This window comes from Coregonus clupeaformis, unplaced genomic scaffold, assembly GCF_020615455.1.
Source record: "Coregonus clupeaformis isolate EN_2021a unplaced genomic scaffold, ASM2061545v1 scaf0069, whole genome shotgun sequence".
Classification (NCBI taxonomy): Eukaryota; Metazoa; Chordata; class Actinopteri; order Salmoniformes; family Salmonidae; genus Coregonus; species Coregonus clupeaformis.
This window is the reverse complement of record NW_025533524.1, coordinates 55,001-78,916: the sequence shown is the minus strand read 5'-3', so window position 1 is coordinate 78,916 and position 23,916 is coordinate 55,001. Positions and strand designations below refer to the sequence as shown.

General features: G+C 43.6%; 1 protein-coding gene across 1 annotated transcript in view; it reads right to left on the bottom strand.

The window, feature by feature from the left end:
• Positions 1-17,594, bottom strand: part of LOC121556169 (transforming growth factor beta-3 proprotein-like) — a 37,159-nt gene extending 19,565 nt beyond the window's left edge. Inside the window, exon 1 of the mRNA XM_041870061.2 lies at positions 16,699-17,594. Within this exon, the coding sequence (XP_041725995.2) occupies positions 16,699-17,044 (346 nt within the window). The 5' untranslated portion in view covers positions 17,045-17,594. The remainder of the gene's footprint in view (positions 1-16,698) is intronic.
• Between the last annotated feature and the right edge of the window lie 6,322 nt (positions 17,595-23,916).

Here is a 23,916-nt window from a genome sequence, read left to right as displayed (position 1 = left end):
TCTGTCCATATAATCTTATTCAATATGATCTAAAAAGGTCAAACTAATCTCATATCAGCTCTCCTACGCTGGGTTTGTGAATACAGGGCTAGCCCAACCCAACCCAGCCCAGCCCAGCCCAGCCCAGCCCAGCCCAGCCCAGCACTCACAGCCCTTCGGCTCCGACCACATGATGACTTCTCTACAACCCCTACATTTTCAGTCATTTAGCAGATGCTCTTATCCAGAGCGACTTACAGTTAGTGAGTGCATACATTTTCATACTGGCCCCCCGTGCGAAACGAACCCACAACCCTGGCGTTGCAAGTGCCATGCTCTACCAACTGAGCTACAGGGGACATACCCTCCACTCCTCCATCCCTGCCTGTCTATGAAAGGAAACTTTTCAAATAACCTGTCTGTCTCCCAACACAGCAACTTGCCTTTCTTTCCCGCCTTAACGTTCTGTTTCATTTGCACCTCTCAGGGATTTGAGAGGTGCAAATGTTCGCCTTATATCCGCCAAAGGTCAACAGTTTACCTAAAGCCTTTGAGCAGAGCTGTCAGGAGCTAACGTGTTTGCCCACACCATCCTAAAGAGGTGGGAAAGGAAAGGAGTGATGTCACTGGCTCTGAGTCAACGAGAGAGAGAGAGAGAGAGAGAGAGAGAGAGAGAGAGAGAGAGAGAGAGAGAGATCCAAGTGCCGTCCCAAATGGCACCCTATTCCCTACGCACTACTTTTGACGAGAGTGTTTCGGGAATCGGCTTCTATTTGCTGTATCTGTCCGCCAGATAGGGCTTGACCGCAGTACTTTCTGGGCAATACGCCTCTCAGCAAACACAGGAAGCTGGTTCTCTCAGTCTCTCACCTCCCTCTAAAACACTTCTCCTGGTGTGACTCACAGTTACTCTGGTCTGAGGAAGTAGTAGAGGTCTGGTCTGAAGCAGTAGAGGTCTGGTCTGAAGCAGTAGAGGTCTGGTCTGAAGCAGTAGAGGTCTGGTCTGAAGCAGTAGAGGTCCGAAGTAGTAGAGGTCTGGTCTGAAGCAGTAGAGGTCCGAAGTAGTAGAGGTCTGGTCTGAAGCGGTAGAGGTCTGGTCTGAAGCAGTAGAGGTCTGGTCTGAAGCGGTAGAGGTCTGGTCTGAAGCAGTAGAGGTCTGGTCTGAAGCAGTAGAGGTCTGGTCTGAAGTAGTAGAGGTCTGGTCTGAAGCAGTAGAGGTCTGGTCTGAAGCAGTAGAGGTCTGAAGCGGTAGAGGTCTGGTCAGAAGCAGTAGAGGTCTGGTCTGAAGCAGTAGGGGTCTGGTCTGAAGCAGTAGGGGTCTAGTCTGAAGCAGTAGAGGTCTGGTCTGAAGCGGTAGAGGTCTGGTCTGAAGCGGTAGAGGTCTGGTATGAAACGGTAGAGGTCTGAAGCAGTAGAGGTCTGGTCTGAAGCAGTAGAGGTCTGGTCTGAAGCAGTAGAGGTCTGGTCTGAAGCAGTAGGGGTCTGGTCTGAAGCAGTAGAGGTCTGGTCTGAAGCGGTAGAGGTCTGGTCTGAAGCAGTAGAGGTCTGAAGCAGTAGAGGTCTGGTCTGAAGAAGTAGAGGTCTGGTCTGAAGCAGTAGGGGTCTGGTCTGAAGCAGTAGAGGTCTGGTCTGAAGCAGTAGAGGTCCGAAGTAGTAGAGGTCTGGTCTGAAGCAGTAGAGGTCTGGTCTGAAGCACTAGAGGTCTGGTCTGAAGCAGTAGAGGTCTGGTCTGAAGCAGTAGAGGTCCGAAGTAGTAGAGGTCTGGTCTGAAGCAGTAGAGGTCTGGTCTGTAAGCAGTAGAGGTCCGAAGTAGTAGAGGTCTGGTCTGAAGCAGTAGAGGTCCGAAGTAGTAGAGGTCTGGTCTGAAGCAGTAGAGGTCTGGTCTGAAGCAGTAGAGGTCTGGTCTGAAGCAGTAGAGGTCTGGTCTGAAGCAGTAGGGGTCTGGTCTGAAGCAGTAGAGGTCTGGTCTGAAGCGGTAGAGGTCTGGTCTGAAGCAGTAGGGGTCTGGTCTGAAGCAGTAGGGGTCTGGTCTGAAGCAGTAGAGGTCCGAAGTAGTAGAGGTCTGGTCTGAAGCAGTAGAGGTCTGGTCTGAAGCAGTAGAGGTCTGGTCTGAAGCAGTAGAGGTCTGGTCTGAAGCAGTAGAGGTCCGAAGTAGTAGAGGTCTGGTCTGAAGCAGTAGAGGTCTGGTCTGTAAGCAGTAGAGGTCCGAAGTAGTAGAGGTCTGGTCTGAAGCAGTAGAGGTCCGAAGTAGTAGAGGTCTGGTCTGAAGCAGTAGAGGTCTGGTCTGAAGCAGTAGAGGTCTGGTATGAAACGGTAGAGGTCTGAAGCAGTAGAGGTCTGGTCTGAAGCAGTAGAGGTCTGGTCTGAAGCAGTAGAGGTCTGGTCTGAAGCAGTAGAGGTCTGGTCTGAAGCAGTAGAGGTCTGGTCTGAAGCAGTAGAGGTCTGGTCTGAAGCAGTAGAGGTCCGAAGTAGTAGAGGTCTGGTCTGAAGCAGTAGAGGTCTGATCTGAAGCAGTAGAGGTCTGGTCTGAAGCAGTAGAGGTCTGGTCTGAAGCAGTAGAGGTCTGGTCTGAAGCAGTAGAGGTCTGGTCTGAAGCAGTAGAGGTCTGGTCTGAAGCAGTAGAGGTCTGGTCTGAAGCAGTAGAGGTCCAAGTAGTAGAGGTCTGGTCTGAGCAGTAGAGGTCTGGTCTGTAAGCAGTAGAGGTCCGAAGTAGTAGAGGTCTGGTCTGAAGCAGTAGAGGTCCGAAGTAGTAGAGGTCTGGTCTGAAGCAGTAGAGGTCTGGTCTGAAGCAGTAGAGGTCTGGTCTGAAGCAGTAGGGGTCTGGTCTGAAGCAGTAGAGGGCTGGTCTGAAGCAATAGAGGTCTGGTTTTAAGCGGTAGAGGTCTGGTCTGAAGCGGTAGAGGTCTGATCTGAAGCAGTAGAGGTCTGGTCTGAAGCAGTAGCGGTCTGGTCTGGTCTGCAGTAAAATAGATATAGTCTGGTCTGGTCTGTAGTAAAACAGATCTAGTCTGGTCTGGTCTGTAGTAAAACAGATCTAGTCTGGTCTGGAGTAAAACAGATCTAGTCTGGTCTGGTCTATAGTAAAACAGATCTAGTCTGGTCTGGTCTGTAGTAAAACAGATCTAGTCTGGTCTGGTCTGTAGTAAAACAGATCTAGTCTGGTCTGTAGTAAAACAGATCTAGTCTGGTCTGTAGTAAAACAGATCTGGTCTGGTCTGTAGTAAAACAGATCTAGTCTGGTCTGTAGTAAAACAGATCTAGTCTGGTCTGGTCTGTAGTAAAACAGATCTAGTCTGGTCTGTAGTAAAAACAGATCTAGGCTGGTCTGGTCTGAAGTAAAACAGATCTAGTAAAGGTCTGGTCTGTAGTAAAACAGATCTAGTCTGGTCTGGTCTGTAGTAAAACAGATCTAGTCTGGTCTGGTCTGGTCTGTGGTAAAACAGATCTAGTCTGGTCTGGAGTAAAACTGATCTAGTAAAGGTCTGGTCTGTAGTAAAACAGATCTAGTCTGGTCTGGTCTGTAGTAAAACAGATCTAGTCTGGTCTGAAGTAAAACAGATCTAGTAAAGGTCTGGTCTGTAGTAAAACAGATCTAGACTGGTCTGGTCTGTAGTAAAACAGATCTAGTCTGGTCTGGTCTGGTCTGTGGTAAAAGAGATCTAGTCTGGTCTGGTCTGTAGTAAAACAGATCGAGTCTGGTCTGGTCTGTAGTAAAACAGATCTAGTCTGGTCTGTAGTAAAAACAGATCTAGTCTGGTCTGGTCTGAAGTAAAACAGATCTAGTAAAGGTCTGGTCTGTAGTAAAACAGATCTAGTCTGGTCTGGTCTGTAGTAAAACAGATCTAGTCTGGTCTGGTCTTAAGTAAAACAGATCTAGTAAAGGTCTGGTCTGTAGTAAAACAGATCTAGTCTGGTCTGGTCTGTATTAAACAGATCTAGTCTGGTCTGGTCTGTGGTAAAACAGATCTAGTCTGGTCTGGTCTGTAGTAAAACAGATCTAGTAAGGGTCTGGTCTGTAGTAAAACAGATCTAGTCTGGTCTGGTCTGTAGTAAAACAGATCTAGTCTGGTCTGGTCTGTAGTAAAACAGATCTAGTCTGGTCTGGTCTGATGTAAAACAGATCTAGTAAAGGTCTGGTCTGTAGTAAAACAGATCTAGTCTGGTCTGGTCTGTAGTAAAACAGATCTAGTCTGGTCTGGTCTGAAGTAAAACAGATCTACTAAAGGTCTGGTCTGTAGTAAAACAGATCTAGTCTGGTCTGGTCTGTAGTAAAACAGATCTAGTCTAGTCTGGTCTGGTCTGTAGTAAAACAGATCTAGTCTGGTCTGGTCTGAAGTAAAACAGATCTAGTAAAGGTCTGTAGTAAAACAGATCTAGTCTGGTCTGGTCTGTAGTAAAACAGATCTAGTCTGGTCTAGTCTGGTCTGTGGTAAAACAGATCTAGTCTGGTCTGGTCTGAAGTAAAACAGATCTAGTAAAGGTCTGGTCTGTAGTAAAACAGATCTAGTCTGGTCTGGTCTGTAGTAAAACAGATCTAGTCTTGTCGAGTGGCGCAGTGTCTAAGGCACTGCATCGCAATGCTAGCTGTGCCACTAGAGATCCTGGTTCGAATCCAGGCTCTGCTGTAGCTGGCCGCAACCGGGAGACCAATGGGCCGGCGCACAATTGGCCCAGCGTCGTCCAGGGTAGGGGAGGGAATGGCCGGCAGGGAGGTAGCTCAGTTGGTAGAGCATGGCGTTTGCAACGCCAGGGTTGTGGGTTCGATTCCCACGGGGGGCCAGTATGAAAAAAAAAAGAATAAATAAATAAATAAAGAATAAACAAACAAACAAAAAATGAATAATGTATGCACTAACTGTAAGTCGCTCTGGATAAGAGCGTCTGCTAAATGACGTAAATGTAAATGTCTGGTCTGGTCTGAAGTAAAACAGATCTAGTAAAGGTCTGGTCTGTAGTAAAACAGATCTAGTCTCGTCTGAAACAGATCTAGTCTGGTCTGGTCTGAAGTAAAACAGATCTAGTCTGGTCTGTAGTAAAACAGATCTAGTCTGGTCTGTTGTAAAAACAGAACTAGTCTGGTCTGAAGTAAAACAGATCTAGTAAAGGTCTGGTCTGTAGTAAAACAGATCTAGTCTGGTCTGGTCTGAAGTAAAACAGATCTAGTAAAGGTCTGGTCTCTAGTAAAACAGATATAGTCTGGTCTGTAGTAAAGCAGATCTAGTCTGGTCTGTGATAAAACAGATCTAGTCTGGTCTGGTCTGTCTGGTAAAACAGATCTAGTCTGGTCTGGTCTGTAGTAAACAGATCTAGTAAAGGTCTGGTCTGTAGTAAAACAGATCTAGTCTGGTCTGTAGTAAAACAGATCTAGTCTGGTCTGGTCTGAAGTAAAACAGATCTAGTAAAGGTCTGGTCTGTAGTAAAACAGATCTAGTCTGGTCTGTAGTAAAACAGATCTAGTCTGGTCTGGTCTGGTCTGTGGTAAAACAGATCTAGTCTGGTCTGAAGTAAAACAGATCTAGTAAAGGTCTGGTCTGCAGTAAAACAGATCTAGTCTGGTCTGGTCTGTAGTAAAACAGATCTGGTCTGGTCTGGTCTGTGGTAAAACAGATCTAGTCTAGTCTGGTCTGAAGTAAAACAAATCTAGTAAAGGTCTGGTCTGTAGTAAAACAGATCTAGTCTGGTCTGGTCTGTAGTAAAACAGATCTAGTCTGGTCTGAAACAGATCTAGTCTGGTCTGGTCTGTAGTAAAACATATCTAGTCTGGTCTGTAGTAAAACATATCTAGTCTGGTCTTTAGTAAAACAGATCTAGTAGAGATTTGGTCTGTAGTAAAACAGATCTAGTACAGATCTGGTCTGTAGTAAAACAGATCTAGTCTGGTCTGGTCTGTAGTAAAAACAGATCTAGTAGAGATCTGGTCTGTAGTAAAAACAGATCTAGTAGAGATCTGGTCTGTAGTAAAACAGATCTAGTAAAGGTCTGGTCTGTAGTAAAACAGATCTAGTCTCGTCTGAAACAGATCTAGTCTGGTCTGGTCTGAAGTAAAACAGATCTAGTCTGGTCTGTAGTAAAACAGATCTAGTCTGGTCTGTTGTAAAAACAGAACTAGTCTTGTCTGAAGTAAAACAGATCTAGTAAAGGTCTGGTCTGTAGTAAAACAGATCTAGTCTGGTCTGGTCTGAAGTAAAACAGATCTAGTAAAGGTCTGGTCTCTAGTAAAACAGATATAGTCTGGTCTGTAGTAAAGCAGATCTAGTCTGGTCTGTGATAAAACAGATCTAGTTTGGTCTGGTCTGGTCTGTGGTAAAACAGATCTAGTCTGGTCTGGTCTGTAGTAAAACAGATCTAGTAAAGGTCTGGTCTGTAGTAAAACAGATCTAGTCTGTTCTGTAGTAAAACAGATCTAGTCTGGTCTGGTCTGAAGTAAAACAGATCTAGTAAAGGTCTGGTCTGTAGTAAAACAGATCTAGTCTGGTCTGTAGTAAAACAGATCTAGTCTGGTCTGGTCTGGTCTGTGGTAAAACAGATCTAGTCTGGTCTGAAGTAAAACAGATCTAGTAAAGGTCTGGTCTGCAGTAAAACAGATCTAGTCTGGTCTGTTGTAAAAACAGAACTAGTCTGGTCTGAAGTAAAACAGATCTGGTAAAGGTCTGGTCTGTAGTAAAACAGATCTAGTCTGGTCTGGTCTGAAGTAAAACAGATCTAGTAAAGGTCTGGTCTGTAGTAAAACAGATATAGTCTGGTCTGTAGTAAAGCAGATCTAGTCTGGTCTGTGATAAAACAGATATAGTCTGGTCTGGTCTGGTCTGTGGTAAAACAGATCTAGTCTGGTCTGGTCTGTAGTAAAACAGATCTAGTAAAGGTCTGGTCTGTAGTAAAACAGATCTAGTCTGGTCTGTAGTAAAACAGATCTAGTCTGGTCTGGTCTGAAGTAAAACAGATCTAGTAAAGGTCTGGTCTGTAGTAAAACAGATCTAGTCTGGTCTGTAGTAAAACAGATCTAGTCTGGTCTGGTCTGGTCTGTGGTAAAACAGATCTAGTCTGGTCTGAAGTAAAACAGATCTAGTAAAGGTCTGGTCTGCAGTAAAACAGATCTAGTCTGGTCTGGTCTGTAGTAAAACAGATCTAGTCTGGTCTGGTCTGGTCTGTGGTAAAACAGATCTAGTCTAGTCTGGTCTGAAGTAAAACAGATCTAGTAAAGGTCTGGTCTGTAGTAAAACAGATCTAGTCTGGTCTGGTCTGTAGTAAAACAGATCTAGTCTGGTCTGAAACAGATCTAGTCTGGTCTGGTCTGTAGTAAAACATATCTAGTCTGGTCTGTAGTAAAACATATCTAGTCTGGTCTTTAGTAAAACAGATCTAGTAGAGATTTGGTCTGTAGTAAAACAGATCTAGTACAGATCTGGTCTGTAGTAAAACAGATCTAGTCTGGTCTGGTCTGTAGTAAAAACAGATCTAGTAGAGATCTGGTCTGTAGTAAAAACAGATCTAGTAGAGATCTGGTCTGTAGTAAAACAGATCTAGTAGAGATCTGGTCTGTAGTAAAACAGATCTAGTAGAGATCTGGTCTGTAGTAAAACAGATCTAGTCTGGTCTGGTCTGTAGTCAAACAGATCTAGTAGAGATCTGGTCTGTAGTAAAACAGATCTAGTAGAGATCTGGTCTGTAGTAAAACAGATCTAGTCTGGTCTGGTCTGTAGTAAAACAGATCTAGTAGAGTCTAGTCTCTGGTCTGTGGTAAAACAGATCTAGTCTGGTCTGGTCTGTAGTAAAACAGATCTAGTCTGGTCTGGTCTGGTCTGTGGTAAAACAGATCTAGTCTGGTCTGGTCTGAAGTAAAACAGATCTAGTAAAGGTCTGGTCTGAGAAAGTCTAGTCTGGTCTGGTCTGTAGTAAACAGATCTATGTCTGGTCTGTGAAAACAGATCTAGTCTGGTCTGATAAACAGTCTGGTCTGGTCTGTAGTAAAACAGATCTAGTCTGGTCTGGTCTGAAGTAAAACAGATCTAGTCTGGTCTGGAGTAAAACAGATCTAGTCTGGTCTGGTCTGTAGTAAAACAGATATAGTCTGGTCTGGTCTGTAGTAAAACAGATATAGTCTGGTCTGGAGTAAAACAGATCTAGTCTGGTCTGTAGTAAAACAGATATAGTCTGGTCTGGTCTGGTCTGTGGTAAAACAGATCTAGTCTGGTCTGGTCTGAAGTAAAACAGATCTAGTAAAGGTCTGGTCTGTAGTAAAACAGATCTAGTCTGGTCTGGTCTGTAGTAAAACAGATCTAGTCTTGTCTGGTCTGGTCTGTGGTAAAACAGATCTAGTCTAGTCTGGTCTGAAGTAAAACAGATCTAGTAAAGGTCTGGTCTGTAGTAAAACAGATCTAGTCTGGTCTGAAACAGAACTAGTCTGGTCTGGTCTGAAGTAAAACAGATCTAGTAAAGGTCTGGTCTGTAGTAAAACAGATCTAGTCTGGTCTGGTCTGTAGTAAAACAGATCTAGCCTGGTCTGAAGTAAAACAGATCTAGTAAAGGTCTGGTCTGTAGTAAAACAGATCTAGTCTGGTCTGGTCTGTAGTAAAACAGATCTAGTCTGGTCTGGTCTGGTCTGTGGTAAAACAGATCTAGTCTGCTCTGGTCTGGTCTGTGGTAAAACAGATCTAGTCTGGTCTGGTCTGTAGTAAAACAGATCTAGTAAAGGTCTGGTCTGTAGTAAAACAGATCTAGTCTGGTCTGGTCTGTAGTAAAATAGATCTAGTCTGGTCTTTTCTGAAGTAAAACAGATCTAGTAAAGGTCTGGTCTGTAGTAAAACAGATCTAGTCTGGTCTGGTCTGTAGTAAAACAGATCTAGTCTGGTCTGGTCTGGTCTGTGGTAAAACAGATCTAGTTTGGTCTGAAGTAAAACAGATCTATTAAAGGTCTGGTCTGTAGTAAAACAGATCTAGTCTGGTCTGGTCTGTAGTAAAAACAGATCTAGTCTGGTCTGGTCTGGTCTGTGGTAAAACAGATCTAGTTTGGTCTGAAGTAAAACAGATCCTAGTAAAGGTCTGGTCTGTAGTAAAACAGATCTAGTCTGGTCTGGTCTGTAGTAAAACAGATCTAGTCTGGTCTGGTCTGGTCTGTGGTAAAACAGATCTAGTCTAGTCTGGTCTGAAGTAAAACAGATCTAGTCTGGTCTGGTCTGTAGTAAAACAGATCTAGTCTGGTCTGAAACGGATCTAGTCTGGTCTGGTCTGAAGTAAAACAGATCTAGTCTGGTCTGGTCTGTAGTAAAACAGATCTAGTCTGGTCTGGTCTGTAGTAAAACAGATCTAGTCTGGTCTGGTCTGTAGTAAAACAGATCTAGTCTGGTCTGAAACAGATCTAGTCTGGTCTGGTCTGTAGTAAAACATATCTAGTCTGGTCTGTAGTAAAACAGATCTAGTACAGATCTGGTCTGTAGTAAAACAGATCTAGTCTGGTCTGGTCTGTAGTAAAACAGATCTAGTCTGGTCTGGTCTGTAGTAAAACAGATCTAGTCTGGTCTGAAACGGATCTAGTCTGGTCTGGTCTGAAGTAAAACAGATCTAGTCTGGTCTGGTCTGTAGTAAAACAGATCTAGTCTGGTCTGGTCTGTAGTAAAACAGATCTAGTCTGGTCTGGTCTGTAGTAAAACAGATCTAGTCTGGTCTGGTCTGGTCTGTGGTAAAACAGATCTAGTTTGGTCTGAAGTAAAACAGATCTATTAAAGGTCTGGTCTGTAGTAAAACAGATCTAGTCTGGTCTGGTCTGTAGTAAAACAGATCTAGTCTGGTCTGGTCTGGTCTGTGGTAAAACAGATCTAGTTTGGTCTGAAGTAAAACAGATCTAGTAAAGGTCTGGTCTGTAGTAAAACAGATCTAGTCTGGTCTGGTCTGTAGTAAAACAGATCTAGTCTGGTCTGGTCTGGTCTGTGGTAAAACAGATCTAGTCTAGTCTGGTCTGAAGTAAAACAGATCTAGTCTGGTCTGGTCTGTAGTAAAACAGATCTAGTCTGGTCTGAAACGGATCTAGTCTGGTCTGGTCTGAAGTAAAACAGATCTAGTCTGGTCTGGTCTGTAGTAAAACAGATCTAGTCTGGTCTGGTCTGTAGTAAAACAGATCTAGTCTGGTCTGGTCTGTAGTAAAACAGATCTAGTCTGGTCTGAAACAGATCTAGTCTGGTCTGGTCTGTAGTAAAACATATCTAGTCTGGTCTGTAGTAAAACAGATCTAGTACAGATCTGGTCTGTAGTAAAACAGATCTAGTCTGGTCTGGTCTGTAGTAAAAACAGATCTAGTAGAGATCTGGTCTGTAGTAAAAACACCCCAGTAGAGATCTGGTCTGTAGTAAAACAGATCTAGTAGAGATCTGGTCTGTAGTAAAACAGATCTAGTCTGGTCTGGTCTGTAGTCAAACAGATCTAGTAGAGATCTGGTCTGTAGTAAAACAGATCTAGTAGAGATCTGGTCTGTAGTAAAACAGATCTAGTAGAGATCTGGTCTGTAGTAAAACAGATCTAGTCTGGTCTGGTCTGTAGTAAAATAGATCTAGTCTGGTCTGGTCTGGTCTGTAGTAAAACAGATCGAGTAGAGATCTGGTCTGTAGTAAAACAGATCTAGTCTGGTCTGGTCTGTGGTAAAACAGATCTAGTCTGGTCTGGTCTGTAGTAAAACAGATATAGTCTGGTCTGGTCTGGTCTGTAGTAAAACAGATCTAGTAGAGATCTGGTCTGTAGTAAAACAGATCTAGTAGAGATCTGGTCTGTAGTAAAACAGATCTAGTAGAGATCTGGTCTGTAGTAAAACAGATCTAGTCTGGTCTGTAGTAAAACAGATCTAGTAGAGATCTGGTCTGTAGTAAAACAGATCTAGTAGAGATCTGGTCTGTAGTAAAACAGATCTAGTAGAGATCTGGTCTGTAGTAAAACAGATCTAGTAGAAATCTGGTCTATGGTAAAACAGATCTAGTAGAGATCTGGTCTGTAGTAAAACAGATCTAGTAGAGATCTGGTCTGTAGTAAAACAGATCTAGTTGGGTCTGTAGTAAAACAGATCTAGTCTGGTCTGTAGTAAAACAGATCTAGTAGAGATCTGGTCTGTAGTAAAACAGATCTAGATCTGGTCTGTAGTAAAACAGATCTAGCAGCGTGGAACGCACCTTGATCAAGGTGATATAACTTCAGATATTTGATATGAGGAAGTTTGTGCACCTGGCAAAGGGAGTTTCATCATAACACTGTGATGTAATGTCATCATGATATGTCCTCTCTTTCTTTCCACAATCAGGGGTGCCATTTTGGCCAATGGCACTATAACAATGTTGAACCTGTGTGCAGTGTTTTCTTGAGTAATTCAAGCCACTACAAATTCTCAGGTGTAAAGACTAACTCCTACAGCAGTGCCAAGACAGGCTTCCTGGAGTTGGAAGACATTCGAAAAGCTTAGCTCTCTTCCTCTCTGTGGTAAATGGAAGTCTAAAAGTCTGTAGCCAGGCCAGCTGAGGGAAAGGGCGATGTGCACAACAGAGAATATATAAACCCGAGGTCTGGTCTGTTGGCTGCTGGCTCCTTCCAGAAAGCAGCGTATGCAGATGTCATTAGTCCCATTGGGGTGAATACTGTATATGCATGATGAGGCGATTGACAACTGACAAGTGTGACCTGCTCTTTTAAGCTCTTATGCACTTTGCACTGTTTTTAACTTTCATTTATAGTTATCTTTTATGTTGTGTTGTGTCTCCTGTGTTTTCTATGTGTATGCAGCTCTCTTGGCCAGAGCTCACCTGGAAAAGAGATGGAAATCTCAATGTGACCTCTCTGATTAAATAAAGGATAAAAAAAAAAAAAAAAGCTTCTCAACCACACCAAGTATGAGATTATGTGACTCTTTCATTTTGTCGTCGGTTTGACCACTGTCTTTTCATACGGAGTATTATCATTTTGAAAGTCTTCATTTTGAATATTCAGTCAATCTAAACTGGACCTATCCTGTATAGATGACTATTGTCACCTTTTCTATATACTACATGGGATAATAGTTTATTAGGATGAGCTAAGTGGCTAAAGAGGAAGATCATTAATCAATATTGATTGGGATCATTAAGATAGTTTGACCTTTGACCCCAGGGAAAAAACTGTAATGTTATGTCTATTCTGGAGGAGGCAGAGCTTTGTAAACAAGAGGAATGGTGTATCCTAAATGGGAGTAGGGTGAAGTTGCCCCTAGACACTGATCTTGGGTCATTTGTGCATTTTTCCCACTAATTGTTAATGTTAGGATTGAGGGATGGGAAGCTGATCCCAGATCTGTCCCTAGGGGAAACTTCACCCTGGAGCCTCCTCACTATACCTCACTCATTATGTTTGTTTACATTGTAAGTATTTTTGGGCTTCAGAAAATAGGAGGTAAAGGAAGCAGTGGCAATCTGTCCCTGCTGTGTGTTGTCAGGACCACTTTGTATGATCCAACACAGAGCTATGAGGGAGAGATGGAGGGAGAGAGAGGGGGGAACAAGAGAGAGAGACAGAGAGAGAAAGAGGGGGACCGAGAGGGGGAGCGAGAGGAGGCAGAGGGGAGCGAGAGGGGGAGCGAGAGGGGAAGGGAGAGAGAAGAGAAAGAGGGGAGAGAGAAGGGGAGAGAGAGAGAGAGAGAGAGAGAGAGAGAGAGAGAGAGAGAGAGAGAGAGAGAGAGAGAGAGAGAGAGAGAGAGAGAGAGAGAGAGAGAGAGAGAGAGAGAGAGAGAGAGAGAGAGAGAGAGAGAGAAATAAAGATGGAGAGAGAGAGGGGGAGGCATTTTACTACAACATGATGCAATAGGGACCATGATGCAATAGGCTTTGCGTCGACCCACAAGGCCTTCTTCCAATTCTTACACACTTAAAAACGCTAACCCTCGCTATATCCCTCTCTCTCTCTTCTCAGAAATTGTGACTCAGACCTCATATTGCTGAATCCCCTCAAAGTATTGACATGTGTCGATATCAGTGTGGTCCTGGACCACTACAGACATTTCATAACGTTATGCCCTGATGTCCACCAAACGTTACCAGCTGTAGTTGTAGGACTGTTTCCATTGCGGTACACTTAATGGCCAGCTCAACTGAAATAATAATGTTTTTTTTTATGGTGCATATTTTAGGTTTGGCTGCGACCGTAAAGCAGTACAGTAAGTGTAATGTGACTGGTGCTGGTGCCAATAATAATGCTATAAAATATGAATAAGAAAACTGACCATAAAGAACCTGAGTGAAGGGGTTTTCTCATATTTAAATCACTAGATTCATAGCCTGGGCCCATACTGTCTGTGCTGCTGTATAAAAAGAGTTAGCTGCAGGCTATAAAATTCAAACGTCTGAGGCTGGAACAATCCAACTGATGATGATGAAGAAGATGAACTGTGTCCCAAAGTTCCAGAGGAGGTCTCTCTCTCACTCACACACACCAGAGGAGGATCTGTTTGCTTCACGTCTCTCCACTGAGGTGGAATGCACCATGCAAGGGCCACAGGGCCAGGTGAGGCGAGAGAGAGTGCACTGTTAACACCAACCACTCCAGTGTGGAAGAACTGACTGAAGCCCTAGCCAAACTTCCCCTGGCACGGAGCAGGCAAACAGTGTGTGTAGGCGATGGGATGGGATCCGACATCCAAGATTGCTACATTTAACAGCCCAGTGGAGGAACTCTACACCCAGCCATTAGCCAAATCTCCCCTGGGGCTGTCAGTGTGTGGAGGGAAGGGGTGATCAGGGATCCCTTTTTTTACATCCCAAATAGCACCCTATTCCCTATGTAGTGCACTACTTTTGATGAGGCTCCTATGGGAATAGGGAATAGGGTGCCATTTGGGATGCTATCTAAGCCAGGCTAAAGAGGAGGGAGGTCCATTCCATCAGCCAACTTCTCCTGTCACTTTTAAGACCGAGACAGAGTGAAGGAAAGGGAGGGTGAAGCCCCAGCCAAGCCTCCCCTCAGGGCAGAAAGTGGTTGCTTCCCAAATGGCACCCTATTCCGTACATAGTGCACTACTTTAGACCAGGGCCTCTAGGGGAGATATGTAGGTGAGATGATAGGGAATAGGGTGGGGAGTGGATCTCTGATCCGTCTAAGCCAGGCTAAGGAATGGAGGATGTCCTTCCATCTGCTAACTGTTCCTGTCCCTCCGTGTTAACTGTTCCTGTCCCTCCATGTTAACTGTTCCTGTCCCTCCGTGTTAACTGTTCCTGTCCCTCCATGTTAACTGTTCCTGTCCCTCTGTGTTAACTGTTCCTGTCCCTCCGTGTTAACTGTTCCTGTCCCTCCGTGTTAACTGTTCCTGTCCCTCCATGTTAACTGTTCCTGTCCCTCCGTGTTAACTGTTCCTGTCCCTCCATGTTAACTGTTCCTGTCCCTCCGTGTTAACTGTTCCTGTCCCTCCCGTGTTAACTGTTCCTGTCCCTCCATGTTAACTGTTCCTGTCCCTCCGTGTTAACTGTTCCTGTCCCTCCATGTTAACTGTTCCTGTCCCTCCATGTTAACTGTTCCTGTCCCTCCGTGTTAACTGTTCCTGTCCCTCCGTGTTAACTGTTCCTGTCCCTCCGTGTTAACTGTTCCTGTCCCTCCGTGTTAACTGTTCCTGTCCCTCCGTGTTAACTGTTCCTGTCCCCCCGTGTTAACTGTTCCTGTCCATCCATGTTAACTGTTCCTGTCCCTCCGTGTTAACTGTTCCTGTCCCTCCATGTTAACTGTTCCTGTCCCTCCATGTTAACTGTTCCTGTCCCTCCGTGTTAACTGTTCCTGTCCCTCCGTGTTAACTGTTCCTGTCCCTCCGTGTTAACTGTTCCTGTCCCTCCATGTTAACTGTTCCTGTCCCCCCATGTTAACTGTTCCTGTCCCTCCATGTTAACTGTTCCCGTCCCCCCATGTTAACTGTTCCCGTCCCTCCATGTTAACTGTTCCTGTCCCTCCATGTTAACTGTTCCTGTCCCTCCGTGTTAACTGTTCCCGTCCCCCCGTGTTAACTGTTCCCGTCCCTCCGTGTTAACTGTTCCTGTCCCTCCGTGTTAACTGTTCCTGTCCCCCCATGTTAACTGTTCCTGTCCCTCCATGTTAACTGTTCCTGTCCCTCCGTGTTAACTGTTCCTGTCCCTCCGTGTTAACTGTTCCTGTCCCTCCATGTTAACTGTTCCTGTCCCTCCATGTTAACTGTTCCTGTCCCCCCATGTTAACTGTTCATGTCCCTCCATGTTAACTGTTCCCGTCCCCCCATGTTAACTGTTCCCGTCCCCCCATGTTAACTGTTCCTGTCCCCCTCAGCAAGGCTTCCCCTTCCCCCTCCCCGTTCCAATCAGCCTGGGCAGATGTCCCTCTCATTTGGGCCTGGCTGAAACGGAAACGGACACATCTGGGGAGAGGGACTGGGTCCATGGAGAAAATGAGGAGGGAAGAGGAGGTGGAGGGGGTGTGGGAAGAGGAGGAGTGGGAAGAGGAGGAGTAGGAGGAGTGGGAAGAGGAGGATTGGGAGAGGAGTGGGAAGAGGAGGAGGAGTAGGAGGAGTGGAAAGAGGAGAAGGAGTAGGAGGAGTGGAAAGAGGAGGAGGAGTAGGAGGAGTGGAAAGAGGAGGAAGAGGAGGAGTGGGAAGAGGAGGAATAGGAGGAGTGGGAAGAGGAGGAGTGGGAAGAGGAGGAGTGGGAAGAGGAGGAGTGGAAAGAGGAGGAGTAGGAGGAGTGGGAAGAGGAGGAGTGGAAAGAGGAGGAGTAGGAGGAGTGGGAAGAGGAGGAGTGGAAAGAGGAGGAGTAGGAGGAGTGGAAAGAGGAGGAGTAGGAGGAGTGGGAAGAGGAGGAATAGGAGGTGTGGGAAGAGGAGGTGTGGGAAGAGGAGGAGTAGGAGGAGTGGGAAGAGGAGGAGTGGGGAGAGGAGGAGTAGGAGGAGTGGGAAGAGGAGGTGTGGGAAGAGGAGGAGTGGGGAGAGGTGGAGGAGTAGGAGGAGTGGGAAGAGGAGGAGGAGGAGTGGGGAGAGGAGGAGGAGATAGACTTTACACAAAACACTAGTCCTCTGGATTGCAATAGGTTGGGGAAAGTGCTGAGGCAATTTCCAGGTTAATCCACAACATAGCTTCTACTACTCCCACATCTCACTGAAGTCCTAGACACATTCCTGAATAAGGCCAATAAAGTGAACTGAAATTAACTGAAATGAAGTTAGCACATCTAAGGCGATCTTATCTAAGGCAACGTCAACAGATATAGTTTCTGAGACATTCCATCTGTGTACTGCAGGTTTTCCCAAACTCGGTCCTCGTGACACCAAGGGGTGCACGTTTTGGTTTTTGCACTACACAGCTGATTCATATAATCAATTAAAATCACCAAGCTTTTAACATTTTAAAATCAGCTGTGTGGAGTTACCGCAAAAACCAAAACGTGCACCCATTTGGGGTCCCGAGGACCGAGTTCGGGAAACCCTAGTCTACTATATCCTATCCACACACTCCATACACGCAATATCATCGTCATGACTACTAGATAAACCAATCTTTTTAGGAGTTTCACTGCCCTCCCTCTTGTGATCACGCGCTAGTTTCCCAAATTACGCATTCGGCACGCTCTCTATTCATTGATCTCGTGCATAATGGAGCACCCAACTGCCATCAAAAAAAAATGAGTTTCACACAAAAATAATAATAGAAATTAGCTTATCAACCAAAAGAGCATTTAAAATGAAAAAAATAAAAAAAAACACGATTTAGCCTACTGTTTTCTGGCGGTCCCTGGACCATGTTGAATTTGTATATCTCTTTGGCATAATATTCGGTCTCCGTGTTGTCTTGGCCGCAACTTTGCTGCCTGTCTCTTCCCAACTCTTCTAGAAGCTCCCTGGTACTGTTATACAACGACTGGATCTGGTAGGAGACCTGACTGGGTCCCAGGGAGTGTGGCGGGCTGGTCAGCCGGAGTTTACTCAGTATCTGTCCCCGTATCGCCTCGAACCTCTTCCGCTTCACATGATCGATATCCACCGTGGCGCAGGTTGACAGAGACAGACTGGTGGTCGCGCAGTTTAGGAGTAAGCCAAACAGAAGAGCTTTACCGAGATACATGTTTCTGTTTCTCAATGAGGCATTTGGTTTGGGAAGCACTTCGGTAAACGAAATAGTCTAATAACAGATTCACACCAGCGACTATTTCCCAAGGCTCCTACGCGTAAAAGTATGTTTAAAACTTTCAAATCAACTTCATAGCAGTTTACAAACTATTTTCTCGCACTTTCATTTGGCTTCTTCATACACGTATGTTCTCTCCCGAGGAAATCCATTTTCGTTGGTTTGTGATCCATAGAAATCCAGCTGTGTATTCAGCCATTAGACATCAATCGCACAGCCCTTCCAAATGAATAAATTCCCCAGCACGGGTCAACCTAAAATCTACCCAGTGCAATAACGGTCTCCATCATCATTCTAGTAACTGAACGCATACCGCCTATTGACTTTTCTTTCTCATTCTTCTTTTCAACGCTTTTCTTTCACTTAGGTCGCCCGACTCGCCTCACAACTGTGCATCCTTCCTTTTTTTTTGTTTTATTTGTCATAAACAACTTCGTGCCACTTGCCTCTGACCCGCACGCACCTTCTCCTGACAGTGCCCTGCTAAAGTCGCTTTGCAGAGCTATGCGCCTTCAGCACGGGGTCACGTTTGTTTTATACGGAAAGCTGTGACGTTTTGATGGAGGAGGGACCACAGGTTATCTATCCCATAACCGTAACTATATTCTGTGTAGAAGTTCTCACATCTAGCAGGTAGCTTAGTGGTTAAGAGCATAGTGCCAGTAACCGAAAGGTCGCTGGTTCTAATCCCCGAGCCGACTAGGTGAAATATCTGTCGATGTGCCCTTGAGCAAGGCACTTAACCCTAATTGCTCCTGTAAGTCGCTCTGGATAAGAGCTTCTGCTAAATGACAAAAAAAAAAAACTCAGATAAAACCTATTATCAGTTCAATAGAATGTGTCATATCATATGTAATTCCAAACGTTTATCATATATTTTTTAATCGTTTGAAGTGATAAAGTTTAGTTATATTACTTTATTATTACTTTTACCAATGCTGCTTGCTTGTAGCCTACTTTGATAGCATACAATTACTCATCGGGTAATTTTATTGATCTGATTGCTTTAATCATTGTCAGATGAAAATGGCAGAATCAGCATCAGTAATGAACCTGGTAATGAAGGTGGCACGATCCACTGCTGCTCCTGTCCTTTTGAAAGAGACAGTTCGCCCTCTAGTGGAAAATCAAAGGTATTGTAAAGTGAAACGAACCAGACCAAAGCTATCCATTTACATTTTAGTCATTTAGCAGCCGCTCTTATCCAGAGCGACTTAAAGTTAGTGAGTGCATACGTTTTCATACTGGCCCCCCGTGGGAATCGAACCCACAACCCTGGCGTTGCAAACGCCATGCTCTACCAACTGAGCTACACGGGATTCCATGTTATCCTGTGTTATCCTTGTTAGCTGTGCTCATAATACTACTTCATTGCGAAGCATTTATTTCATTTTTATTTCCTTTCTAGATAAATTAGTAAACGATACAAGACCCTATGTGCATGTCATTTGCACCATCGAGGATAGATGGACTTGGTCCCCAACAGCTGAACCAAAGACAAAGTCTGAGTCCCAAATTACACCCCAATGGACTCTGATCAAACGTAGTACACTATAAAGGGAATAGGGTGTAATTTGGGGACGCAGCACAAAATCCACTTTTACTAGAAATTCCAGGGACATTATTCCATTAGAGAGTTTCCAAATTAGTCCATCTTTCTCCCCAGGATTACCGCACACTCAGTAACCTCAAACCGTGATCCACGAAGATCTTTCCGGCGTGTTTTATTTGCAGGTCCTCAAAGTTCTTGTATTTATATTTATTTTTAGTGTGTATGTTTTTCAGCATAATTTCCTCTTTACTCCTAGAATATACTGTATCCACTGGCTGGTTAAATTTCTCAGACCCCTTCTACGGTCAAAGGTCAGATTGAACTTTAGTCTAGACCCAATCATAGGGCTGTAATTGCATTTCACATTTACCACCGGTACGCATAGTAATATGAAACATTCAGCAATGTCCAAATAAGTACTGTATGTTTGTTTTGGCATGAATACAGTGTTTTCCATGTGTCCTTAAAGTCAATTAGATATTTCTGTATTTATTTTTAAACATCTTTCCACTTTGTCACTATAGTGTCTGCACACACACACACACACACACACACACACACACACACACACACACACACACACACACACACACACACACACACACACATAGTGTTGCCTCCTTTATCTCCACAGTTATCTGGAAAGGAAAGCTAACCACAGTTATCTGGAAAGGAAAGCTAACCACAGTTATCTGGAAAGGAAAGCTAACCACATTTATCTGGAAAAGGAAAGCTAACCACAGTTATCTGGAAAGGAAAGCTAACCACAGTTATCTGGGAAAGGAAAGCTAACCACAGTTATCTGGGAAAGGAAAGCTAAACCACATTGATTTCTCAAGGAGTCTCTGTTTTTTTCTGATGTAAATTGATATACTGTAGCTCCTTAGCCAGTCTCTGCAGGATCTTGCAATGTTTTTTGTTGTTGTGATACTATGCTAGTGATCAGTCGTCTAAATTAAATAATAATTTCCTCCTTGTGTGGTTGTCATCCCTCTAGGTATATGGGTCCTCCACCGTCCCACCATGTCTGTTAGGGGAACAGTCCCCTTATTCCAAATATATCATTTTCACATTCATTTCCTTTCTAGTTGCTCCAACCGCTTGATCCCAGGAATGTCTTCTTTCATAAGTTTGGCTCTTTGCTTTGTGCCGGACGGATTGATCTCAACTCAAAATGGCCCCAAAAATAGGCCTGGGAATTATTTTGAGAACCCCAAAAATGAGCAGAAGGAATGGGATCTCTTTTCTTTTCCCCCATGCTGAGCTATTTTAGGTTGTTAATTTGGCCCCTGGCATCCCTCAGTGATGTTCCCACCCTCCCGATTAGTTGGGCCGCAATGGGTAAGTGCAGGAACGCAGGCACGCACACAGAAGAGCTTGGGAAGACAGTGACATCGTCACATAGGCATGTCCTGTCATAGGTATGTCCTGTCAGAGGTATGTCCTATCAGAGGTATGTCCTATCATAGGTATGTCCTATCATAGGTATGTCCTATCATAGGTATGTCCTATCATAGGTATGTCCTATCAGAGGCATGTCCTGTCAGAGGTATGTCCTATCTGTTTAGATTTTAAGTGAAGGTAGATTAGTTGTGTTTGTTAGTCTGGTTTTGAATCAGAGCGAGAAAGAGACCATTTGGACTTGAGATCACACGATTCAGAACTAACCAACAAGCCAAATCGTTTCGAAGTCAGAAGTGGCTCAATCATCCTCTCAGAAATGATAAAGATGTTAACCATTGATGATGCAGCCGGCCGCGACCGGGAGACTCATGGGCGGCGCACAATTGGGCCAGCGTCGTCCAGGGTAATAATAATAATATGCCATTTAGCAGACGCTTTTATCCAAAGCGACTTACAGTCATGCGTGCATACATTTTTGTGTATGGGTGGTCCCGGGGATCGAACCCACTACCCTGGCGTTACAAGCGCCGCGCTCTACCAGCTGAGCTACAGAGGACCACAGGGGAGGGAATGGCCGGCAGGGATGTAGCTCAGTTGATAGAGCATGGCGTTTGCAATGCCAGGGTTGTGGGTTCGATTCCCACGGGGGGCCAGTATAAAATATAAATAAAAATGTATTCACTAACTGTAAGTCGCTCTGGATAAGAGCGTCTGCTAAATGACTAAAATGTAAATGTATGAGGCTAGAGAAGCAAAGGCCTCTGGGAAATGGCGAGGAGGACCTCAATGCCAACTCTCTCGCTCTCTCAGGTGGTAGATCTTTTTAATGAGGCAATCCCTGAGAAGAAACTTAAAAGTTTACTGATCTTAACTCTGTGTTACTCTTTTGTCCAAACCTCTGTAGTCTTCTCCCAGCATCTGTATGTAATCCCACGTAGTAATCATTTTCTAATTTCTCCTTTGAGCCACTAGAGGGCACTGTAGCCCAACAGACAATAGCCTGACGTGAGGGACACTACATTTCTGGTGGCATGAACTTTGCCCAAAATCTCGTCCCAACATAATGTTGTAAAATGTTAGAATATAGACTATGGGATATACTATCTGGCAACAGTTCCATGGAATTATATGTTTTTATACAAATGGAATGAGGTCTATTCCCCCTTCACTAACAGAAAGACTGGCTGATTTGACATAAAGCTCCAATTGGGTAGTGTTCATCAGCAGCTCTGTTGTTTGGAGTCTGGCTCTGTGGTCATCTACTGCTGTCTGGATGAGAGGAGCATCACCAGGGTAGACGGACGATAGGTCCATGTGTTAGGCTCATCACCATCATCGTCATCATCATCATCTCGGCTTCTTCGAATACCTAGACAGAGCTGGCACATGAAAGCCTCTGAATGGTCCTAGCAGATATCTTATCTAGTCTGTGTGTGTGTTCTCTCTAAAACGATTGCTGAAGATGTTTATAAGTAGATAATATAATGCAGTTGCAATTTCCTCAATATATTGTGCAGTCATTGTTGAAATACTATATAATACTATAATGCTATGAAGGTTATGGCTTCTTTGTGTACAGTACAGTAGAGTAGAGTAGAGTAGAGTAAGAGTCGATTAGAGTAGAGTAGAGTAGAGTAGAGTAGAGTAGAGTAGAGTATATTACAGTAGAGTAGAGTAGAGTAGAGTATATTACAGTAGAGTAGAGTAGAGTAGAGTAGAGTATATTACAGTAGAGTAGAGTAGAGTAGAGTAGAGTAGAGTATATTACAGTAGAGTAGAGTAGAGTAGAGTAGAGTAGAGTATATTACAGTAGAGTAGAGTAGAGTAGAGTAGAGTAGAGTAGAGTACAGTAGAGTAGAGTAGAGTAGAGTACAGTCGAGTACAGTAGAGTATAGTATATTACAGTAGAGTAGAGTAGAGTACAGTAGAGTAGAGTAGAGTACAGTATAATGAGTAGAGTAGAGTAGAGTAGAGTACAGTAGAGTACAGTCGAGTACAGTAGAGTATAGTACAGTAGAGTAGAGTAGAGTAGAGTAGAGTAGAGTACAGTACAGTAGAATAGAGTAGAGTAGAGTAGAGTATAGTATAGTATATTACAGTAGAGTACAGTAGAGTAGAGTAGAGTAGAGTAGAGTACAGTACAGTGGAATAGAGTAGAGTAGAGTAGAGTAGAGTAGAGTATAGTATAGTATATTACAGTAGAGTACAGTAGAGTAGAGTAGAGTAGAGTAGAGTAGAGTACAGTAGAGTAGAATAGAGTACAGTACAGTGGAATAGAGTAGAGTAGAGTATAGTATAGTATATTACAGTAGAGTAGAGATAGAGTAGAGTAGAGTAGAGTAGAGTAGAATAGAGTAGAGTAGAGTATAGTATATAACAGTAGAGTAGAGTAGAGTAGAGTAGAGTAGAGTACAGTAGAGTAGAGTAGAGTAGAGTAGAGTAGAGTACAGTACAGTAGAATAGAGTACAGTAGAGTAGAGTAGAGTAGAGTAGAATAGAGTACAGTAGAGTAGAGTAGAGTAGAGTAGAGTAGAGTAGAGTAGAGTAGAGTAGAGTACAGTAGAGTAGAGTAGAATAGAGTACAGTAGAGTAGAGTAGAGTAGAGTACAGTAGAGTAGAGTAGAATAGAGTACAGTAGAGTAGAGTAGAGTAGAGTAGAGTAGAGTAGAGTAGAGTAGAGTAGAGTAGAGTAGTAGTAGAGTAGAGTAGAGTAGAGTAGAGTAGAGTAGAGTATATTACAGTAGAGTAGAGTAGAGTAGAGTAGAGTAGAGTAGAGTAGAGTACAGTAGAGTAGAGTAGAGTAGAGTAGAGTAGAGTATAGTAGAGTAGAGTGGAGTAGAGTAGAGTGGAGTAGAGTAGAGTGGAGTAGAGTAGAGTACAGTCGAGTACAGTAGAGTATAGTATATTACAGTAGAGTAGAGTAGAGTATATTACAGTAGAGTAGAGTAGAGTAGAGTAGAGTACAGTAGAGTAGAGTACAGTACAGTAGAATAGAGTAGAGTAGAGTAGAGTAGAGTATAGTATAGTATATTACAGTAGAGTAGAGTAGAGTAGAGTAGAGTAGAGTACAGTACAGTGGAATAGAGTAGAGTAGAGTAGAGTAGAGTAGAGTAGAGTATAGTATAGTATATTACAGTAGAGTACAGTAGAGTAGAGTAGAGTAGAGTACAGTAGAGTAGAATAGAGTACAGTACAGTGGAATAGAGTAGAGTAGAGTATAGTATAGTATATTACAGTAGAGTAGAGTAGAGTAGAGTAGAATAGAGTAGAGTAGAGTAGAGTAGAGTATAGTATATTACAGTAGAGTAAGTAGAGTAGAGTAGAGTAGAGTAGAGTAGAGTATATTACAGTAGAGTACAGTAGAGTAGAGTATATTACAGTAGAGTAGAGTAGAGTAGAGTAGAGTAGAGTACAGTACAGTACAGTACAGTAGAGTACATTTGAGTACAGTAGAGTATAGTATATTACAGTAGAGTAGAGTAGAGTAGAGTAGAGTACAGTACAGTACAGTAGAATAGAGTAGAGTAGAGTAGAGTAGAGTATAGTATAGTATATTACAGTAGAGTAGAGTAGAGTAGAGTAGAGTAGAGTAGAGTACAGTACAGTGGAATAGAGTAGAGTAGAGTAGAGTAGAGTATAGTATAGTATATTACAGTAGAGTACAGTAGAGTAGAGTAGAGTAGAGTAGAGTAGAGTACAGTAGAGTAGAATAGAGTACAGTACAGTGGAATAGAGTAGAGTAGAGTATAGTATAGTATATTACAGTAGAGTAGAGTAGAGTAGAGTAGAATAGAGTAGAGTAGAGTAGAGTAGAGTATAGTATATTACAGTAGAGTAGAGTAGAGTAGAGTAG